This window comes from Erpetoichthys calabaricus, chromosome 5 (assembly GCF_900747795.2).
Source record: "Erpetoichthys calabaricus chromosome 5, fErpCal1.3, whole genome shotgun sequence".
NCBI classification, from domain to species: domain Eukaryota; kingdom Metazoa; phylum Chordata; class Cladistia; order Polypteriformes; family Polypteridae; genus Erpetoichthys; species Erpetoichthys calabaricus.
Window position 1 is genome coordinate 32,938,433 of NC_041398.2, and position 8,706 is coordinate 32,947,138.

Sequence of the window (8,706 nt, forward strand, 5' to 3'; positions counted from 1 at the left end):
GTATATCAAGTTGTCAGTTAAGTGGAAAACTTTTTAGATATTAAATGTTAATGATTATTACCAGGTGACTTTCACGATTCCTCCTCTTCCTTTGTCGTAACAGCTTCTGTCTCTTCTGCAATTAAACACAATTCAAACAGTTAATACATTACCATAAACTAGAAAAAGTGCCTTAATCTCATGAAAATACAATTCCAATCAGAGTTCAATACTTGACGTTGAATTTGTGGCTAAATTGTATCTTAAGAAAATAGTTAATATTACTCTTAAGTGTTTTGGAGTAATGTACATTTGGAGTACAACATTTTGCCTTTACAGAAATGAAAATGGAAATTTTAGCCAGGTGAAAAAAAATTGTCTGGTCAAAGAAAGAATAAGGGTAACTATAGAGATTGTACTTTAAGAAGCACACAAAATGTTAATCTGTAAATGTAGCAGAAGTTCAGTGAGCCAAAAGGACAAGAATGAAGAGAGCAACTAAGCAAAAACAAGATCCAAAAATCTGTTGTAATTCAGATATCAAGAGGTCTTAACCATTACTGATAATATCAAGCCTTTAACAAAAATTGGAATGACTAGTCACAAGCGTATTTGTTGCTTTCACCCAAAAACTTCTACATTAAATAATGCTGATCACCATCTCAAATAATCTTAGCAATCTGATGTCACACACCGTGTCTTTATCATGTGCTTGACAATGAAAACTATGAGACAACATGTAAAAACAAAAATAGTATTACAATATAAAGCGAGAAATAACAGCTATTAACAAATCAGCAGCACAAAAATAAAGAAAATATGAATATTGCTGTTTCCTAAACCTGCTCATGGAAATATTAAAAATAAGTTAAAAACACACTGAACACATTTAATCAATTCATTTTAAATATGTTCTTTAGGCAATGAGGGTGACAAAATTCACTTAAGAAAGAGCCGATGCAATTCTCAGAGAAAAGGTTTCTAATACAAAGCCAACCACACTGTACATGTTTTACTCAGGGGTCTAAACCATGCTAAACCATTTCTAATTTTCCACTGAATTTAGAGTATGTCTGTGGTGGGCTGGCACCCTGCCCGGGGTTTGTTTCCTGCCTTGCACCCTGTGTTGGCTGGGATTGGCTCCAGCAGACCCCCGTGACCCTGTAGTTAGGATATAGCGGGTTGGATAATGGATGGATGGATGGATTTAGAGTATATTAGTTTACTGAACATAAGAGTTTTTTAAAGCTAAAAAATTGAAAATTCTGGAATAGCCAAGCCAGTCACCCGATTGAAATCCAATTGAGCAGGCCTTCCATATGCTGAAGAGATAACTTTAGGGGACAAACCCCCGAAACAAGCAGGAGCTGAAGAGGCCTGGCAGAGCTTCACCAGAGAAGATCCTCAGTTTATAAATCATAGACTTCAGTTATTGCATGCAAGGGAAATGCGACAAGATACTAAATATAACATCTTTAATATACCTGTTGTCTCAAATATTATGGCACACTGAAATTGAGGGGCCATGTATTAAAAGTGTCATTTCTACATGGTGTGACTGAAATGTATACCAATACTCAAGTGAAAATCTGCAAGGTGCACATCTAAATTGCTTGATTTGTAATTTGAAACTGTGGAGCAAAGGGACAAATCAAGGAAAAATGTGTCATTGTCCCAAACATGTTTTTTGGGCCCATGAAAAATACATAGAAATTATTTTAAGATGTCCTTTATGGAAGTTTCAATCCATAAAAATAATTTATGGAGTAGCACAAGCCAGGAATGTGTTTGACATCTTCATGAGCTGCCACAGCCCAGACCATGGTGTGATTAAATCTTTTACTTCTACCTACTTGTTTTCTGTTTGATGTAGGAACAGCTCTACCATCTTCTTCTTGCTCATCCTGGGATGTCAGGGTAGTACTGTTTTCTAAAAGAGAAAACAGGAAAGCACACACAGAGTTACCTTTACATGGGACTTCTTATGTTATAACCGTTCCAGAAACACACTATGTATTTCAACATATATTAATTCAATTTTTATCCATAAATATATTGAGAGTATGCTGGGTCAGGGAATGAAGTCACAAAATGTTTTTGTTGAAACTTTGTGGAATCTTATGATCATTTTAAGGCTTTCATCTTTTTCTTTTTGTTATCAATTGCATTACCAACAGGCAGGTTACAAAAAGGTGAATCTTCAAACTCACATATAGAAAAGCAAGTTATTTTAGGAAAAGTTTGTATGTCATAGTTGTTCAATAGATGCAAATATGTTACTGTAACAATCTCATAAAACTCCAATATAAAGCACTTTCCACATTTGATAAATCAGTGGATATAAGTTTGTTTTCAAAGGGTGCAATTTATGAAAGATGTAAAAAATTTGCAGAGATAACCATTATTTCATTTTTTGTTTATTATTGCTTATTGCTGTATTTGTTTCTACGTTGGGCTGGCGCCCTGCCTGGGGTTTGTTTTCCTGCCTTGTGCCCTGTGTTGGCTGGGATTGGCTCCAGCAGACCCCCGTGACCCTGTGGTTGGGATATAGCGGGTTGGATATGGATGGATGGATGTATTTGTTTTATTTTTATTAACTGACTTGCACGGAAGAAGAAAAGTAAAAACTCTATAATTGATACTTTTGTCAATCTTATTGTCTCGAGCTTGAGTTTATGAGAAAGATGCCTAGGTGTCAAAAATAATGGCACAGAACAAGTGTTTCAGATCCTTCAAAGTCCGGAGAAAGCTAGACTAATAATGGCAGGAGAGGAGTCAGCAAGGACACCTTGTAGGTGTGCAGTGTGCCACAGAGTACATTAGGCCTGGGCAGCCACACAAACAAGGGACTGCACAATCCAAGCAGAAGCATCCCGTTTTCTGCGTTGGTGCCAGGAAAAAGACAGTGAAGACAAGGAGAGAAGACAGTGAAGCAAGGAGAGAGACTTTCTGACCCATCATAGAAGCACACGGTCCTTGAAACAAATGTCCGAGACTGAAGTGACCCTCTTAACACACCAAGTAGCCGAGAGGCCATCTTACATACTTGACCACTCAAGTGCCTGGGGCTAACAAATAAGCTCTTGTTAGGTATCCCAGTAGTAAATGTAGGTCTACTTGTAACCTTGGAAATGGTACAGGAATTGATTTGAAGAAAGCTACCTCAGAGCTCTTGGTTCATTGGGTCTGGGGTTGGAAGGAAACACAGGATGAAGGCTCGACTGTCAGGAGAAAAGAAAGAGGAGGCCACTTGATCCCATTTTTGTGGGAAAATAGAGCAGATACCCGGGAGGGATGCAGGTTTGCTGTCATTTTCTCTTGATTTGTACTTTGCGTTTTACCTGTATTCCCTCAGCTTCTAGTCCCTGATCTTGACAGTATATCTGCATTTTTTATATGCCAGAGATGCTTAGATGTAATGTTAAGACATTTTGTAAACAATTCTGAAAAGACCACTGTTTACAGTTTTTTGCGATTGCTTTAGCACATGTCTCAATTGACAATGTTTACAAAATAGTTTATCTTATTTCCACACAATTCTGTCACATGTGCATAACTGAATGGTATTTCTCATTGTCTCCTACAAATTTCAACATTTTTAGTAAGTATATGCAAATGGTATAATACAAAAACAATTATTTGGCATAACTCTCAATTGCTTACGTCTTGTTGATCAAAATGGATCCTGTATGTTTCCCGAAGCCTCACTAGTAAAACGTTGCATGTAATCTATCATTGTTTAAACCAGAACATACAAAATAATTCAACAAACTTTCATAACAAGTCACGAAAATACTGTGGTATGTCTGATATTGCAATATCAGTCACAGTAAATGATGAAATTTAATTATGAAGGGCGTGTGTCATACATAATGGCTCAACCAGTTGGGTTGGATGTAATCAACCTTACAGGTGTACTTCATGCACTACATTATAAGTTGGAAACAGGAATCTGCAGTAGGAAGTTATTACAATGCAAGAACCAGTGCAGGAAAAGCAAGGGACAGGAACAACAAGTCTGCTCATGGAAGAGGTCGAGGGGGAATAAGAATCTGTGGTGGGGCTAGGTGGAGGAGAAGACAACAAAGCGAAGGCAGAAGAGATGAAGGTCATCAATTTATCTCAAATGAAAGGAGGGAAACAATTGTGGACCGTGTGATCAACCGTGGCCTTACAATGGCAGAGGCTGAACAACATGTCAGACGGTCAACCATATCCTCCATCATTCAAACATTTTGGAGGGGAAACAGGTGCGTAATGTGTAGGTGTGTAAATATTGTTACTCAATGTTGCACATTTACTGCCATTATTTTACAAGGAGGAGGAGGTTAGGAGCATGCGCTGATACAGCACATTACTGCGCCCACCACATGACAAACCAACTCGGGACCCCAGGTTAGGACCAGAGTACATCCATGCAATGGGTGACAATTCATCACCACACTAGTTCAGATGGAATGGAACCAGTGTGAGGTTTTTTATGGCGGCTGATGTGCCAATTCTGCCACCAACCCCCAGGTTTTTCCCTGCAGGTTGGAGGGCCTACCTACAGGGCTGGGTGCAAATTAACGTCATACCCAGGACAGAGTAATTACAGGTTAAGGGCCTTGCTCAAGGGTCCAACGGAGTATAAGAAAGCAAGTAAATGAATTCATAAATGTATAATGCAGGATGGAGCGTCTGCCTCATGCTGGTGGAAGGAGAGCAGTTTTCACAATGCAATATGCAACATGGTGATTTCCAATCATTCTGTTAGATTTTGGGAGATCCACAGTGCCATCATAGAAGATAATCAATCAATTCTTTCAGTCTCCCTACAACAAGTAAAGTTCTAAACAGACTTCAAATTACAATGAAACAACTGTATAGGGCACCATTTGAAAAGAACCATGAAAGAGTTAAGGAGCAGCGATACCACTATATTCAGGTAACGATTGGATATGTACTTCACAGTACTGCATTACCAGATCTTTACTATAGGATGTACTGTGGCTTCTTTAGAAAATATGGAACAATAAAATTTTGAAGTAGCTGTATGATTTTCATCTACACTTATCATTTATTATTGGTTGCAGACAGTCATTGAACTGGAAATCAAGTGAAATCCCTCACAAGTTTGTGTTTGTAGATGAAGCTGGTAAGATGTGGCCAACATATGTAATAGGTCAGCAAGCAATGGTAGAAGTCTCAGGCCAGCAGGGTGGCAATACTATAATGTGTGCAGCCAAATCAGAGAATGGTGTGCTCACCCATAGAGCCATTCTTGGGCCTTACAACACTCAACTGCTCATCTTCCTGGACACTCTCTACACAAATCTTATTCCAGAAAATGAGCGATTTGGTCAGGAAAGATGTGCCAAATTATGTAATTGTGTAGGACAAAAAGATTTTTCCCATATTGCATTGCAAAAGAAAATATAAAGTGCAATATGGATGAAGATATGTAGCCTGACAGATGTGAGTGACAAGAGGTCCAGTGAAGATTTCCATTGAGCATTGTTAAATTCTGCATGATGTTTAGTGGAGTACAATGTTGTGATTTTTGGTTTATGGATATTTTGTTGCTGTTGTGTATACAGTGCAGGGTGTATTTCGTCTTTTGGTCATTTGGTGCATTGTACTGTCTTGAGTGTGTTCCAGTAAAAATAACATTCATATATGTGTTGTTTTTTTGTTTTTTGATTTGCTAATAAAATGTACTGTACTTGGCTACATGCTTTATTGTTCAGTCCAGGCTATTCAGAGAATTTGTAATGTTATGTTGTTATTTTAACATTGTTGCACTCGTGTCTGACATTACAAAAAATGTGCCTAAATATTTTGTTAGTTGTGATTTGTGTGATTTGAAATGCACTTTTTGTTTTGACTCTGACTAACTAAAGAAATTATTTGCTTTGTAATACAACTTAAATGTTTTGTGCATCACCTTTTTGTTGATTAACTATTGTGTTCGGCCTATTGTATGAACTGTTGTGTAAAATTCACATATAAAGTAATGAGAATGTTAAGAATGTTTCATGAAATGTGCCAAAGCAATTGTGAAAAACTAATATAGCTTCACTATTTATTGTTTGGCTGGATGTGGAGGGATCTAATAAGGGTCTCTTCATATCACGATTGTCAGACATGGTTTTCGTTTCCATTGAGACAGACAGACAGTCATATGAAAACATTTGGGAACCCCTCTTAATTCTTTGGATTTTTGTTTATCGTTGGCTGAGCTTTCAAAGAAGCAACTTCCTTTTAATATATGACATTCTGTCATTCTGGAAACAGTAGTATTTCAGCAGTGACATTAAGTTTATTGGATTAACAGAAAATATGCAATATGCATCGTAAGAAAATTAGACAGGTGCATAAATTTGGGCACCCCAACAGAGATATGACATCAATACTTAGTTGAGCCTCGTTTTGCAAATATAACAGCCTCTAGACGCCTCCTATAGCCTTTGATGAGTGTCTAGGTTCAGGATGGAGGTATTTTTGACCATTCTTCCATACAAAATCTCTCCATTTCAGTTAAATTTGAGGCCTGCCGAGCATGGACAGCCTGCTTCAAATCATCCCATAGATTTTCGATGATATTCAAGTCAGGGGACTGTGACAGCCATTCCAGAACATTGTACTTCTCCCTCTGCATGAATGCCTTTGTTGATTTCAAACTGTCTTTTGGGTCATTGTCTTGTTGGAATATCCAACCCCTGCATAACTTCAACTTTGTGACTGATGCTTAAACATTATGCTGAAGAATTTGTTGATATTGGGTTGAATTCATCCGACCCTCGACTTTAACAAGGGCCCCAGTCCCTGCACTAGCCACACAGCCCCACAGCATGATGGAACCTCCACCAAATTTGACAGGAGGTAGCAGGTGTTTTTCTTGGAATACGGTGTTCTTCTTCCGCCATGCAAAGCACTTTTTGTTCTGACCAAATAACTCAATTTTTCTCTCATTAGTCCAAACCACTTTGTTCCAAAATGAATCTGGCTTGTCTAAATGAGCATTGGCATACAACAAGCGACTCTGTTTGTGGCGTGAGTGCAGAAAGGGCTTCTTTCTCATCACCCTGCCATACAGATGCTCTTTGTGCTAATTGTGCTGAATTGTAGAATGATGTACAGATACACCATCTGTAGCAAGATGTTCTTGCAGGTCTTTGGAGGTGATCTGTGGGTTGTCTGTAACCATTCTCACAATCCTGCGCATATGCCGCTCCTGTATTTTTCTTGGCCTGCCAGACCTGCTGGGTTTAACAGCAACTGTGCCTGTGGCCTTCCATTTCCTGATTCCTTTCCTTACAGTTGAAACTGACAGTTTAAACCTCTGAGATAGCTTTTTGTAGCCTTCCCCTAAACCATGAGACTGAACAATCTTTGTTTTCAGATCTTTTGAGAGTTGCTTTGAGGATCCCATGCTGTCACCCATCAGAGAAGAGTCAAAGGGAAGCACAACTTGCAATTGACCACCTTAAATACCTTTTCTCATGATGGGACACACCTGTCTATGAAGTTCAAGGCTTAACGAGCTAATCCAACCAATTTGGTGTTACAAGTAATCAGCATTGAGCAGTGACAGGCATTCAAATCAGCAAAATTACAAGGGAACCAAAATTTTTGTTCGGAAAACACCCCAGTACTCAGATTTTCCTAGGAAATGAAAGACATACCACTGTTATTTTATTGTTGAGAGTAAATTATTATGCAGGCTGAGAGGGGTTCCCAAACTTTTTCATATGACGATAGATAGATAGATAGATAGATAGATAGATAGATAGATAGATAGATAGATAGATAGATAGATAGATAGATAGATAGATAGATAGATAGATAGATAGATAGATAGATAGATAGATAGATAGATAGATAGATAGATAGATAGAAAGTCAGCCCCTAGGGGGTAATGTGGCAATGAATGGATGAAGTCACACTACTACTTTTATGTACTGTTGATTTACTGTGTTAAACACTGAAATATATTATTTGGTTTGATATTATTTGGCATCTGCTGAGAGATGCTTTTTATTCATATTTTGAATTAATGACACAATAGGCACATTACATTACCTGAATTTGCAGGTTTGAAGTATGATTGACTTGATTTTTTTCCCCAGATTAACTAATGTCATACATTATAATACCATAAAACTCCTTTTTTTCACCTGAAAATGTAGTCTCACTACTCTCTGATGGAGACATATAATCCAAAGTTGCATTTTCTTTCATTTTCCCATTGAATTCAGAAGGTACTTCTTGTTCAGTTGAGTTCTCATCTTCAAATACCTGAAACAAAACCAGTCAGACATCTTGTGTGAATCACATTCCATAGTTAAACACTCCAACTTTAGTGCCCACCAATATTAACTTTACAATTTTTTTTTTAATAAATTGCATGTAGCATTTATTAGCATTAACTTACATCAGAGAAGTCTTAATCATATTAATTTCCAAATTAGAATTGGGCTACAAAATTATCATTAAAATGTCATTAGCAATTCCCCAGTCATGATAGTATATCTTCATTTTTTATATGCCAGAGAAGTTCAGTTTAAAGAATACAGGTTAATTTTTAAACAAGACTGAAATGACCACCATCCTAGTATGCACAGTAAACTTTATGTTCGTCAATAAAGATGCGGTGTTGTTATAAGGAGGACACATTACCATTGGCTCTTCAGGGATGGTTTCCCATTCATTATGTAGCATGATCCTATAGACCTGAAAATGCAA

At 37.6% G+C, this 8,706-nt stretch overlaps 1 protein-coding gene across 1 annotated transcript in view; it reads right to left on the reverse strand.

Moving 5' to 3' along the window:
- The window catches only part of LOC114652597 (uncharacterized), a 67,875-nt gene extending 59,579 nt beyond the window's left edge, over positions 1-8,296 (reverse strand). Inside the window, exons 1-3 of the mRNA XM_051928522.1 lie at positions 8,139-8,296; positions 1,833-1,909; positions 62-115 (exon numbers count right to left, since the gene is read on the reverse strand). Coding sequence (XP_051784482.1) covers positions 62-115; positions 1,833-1,909; positions 8,139-8,202 — 195 coding nt within the window. The 5' untranslated portion in view covers positions 8,203-8,296. The remainder of the gene's footprint in view (positions 1-61; positions 116-1,832; positions 1,910-8,138) is intronic.
- Between the last annotated feature and the right edge of the window lie 410 nt (positions 8,297-8,706).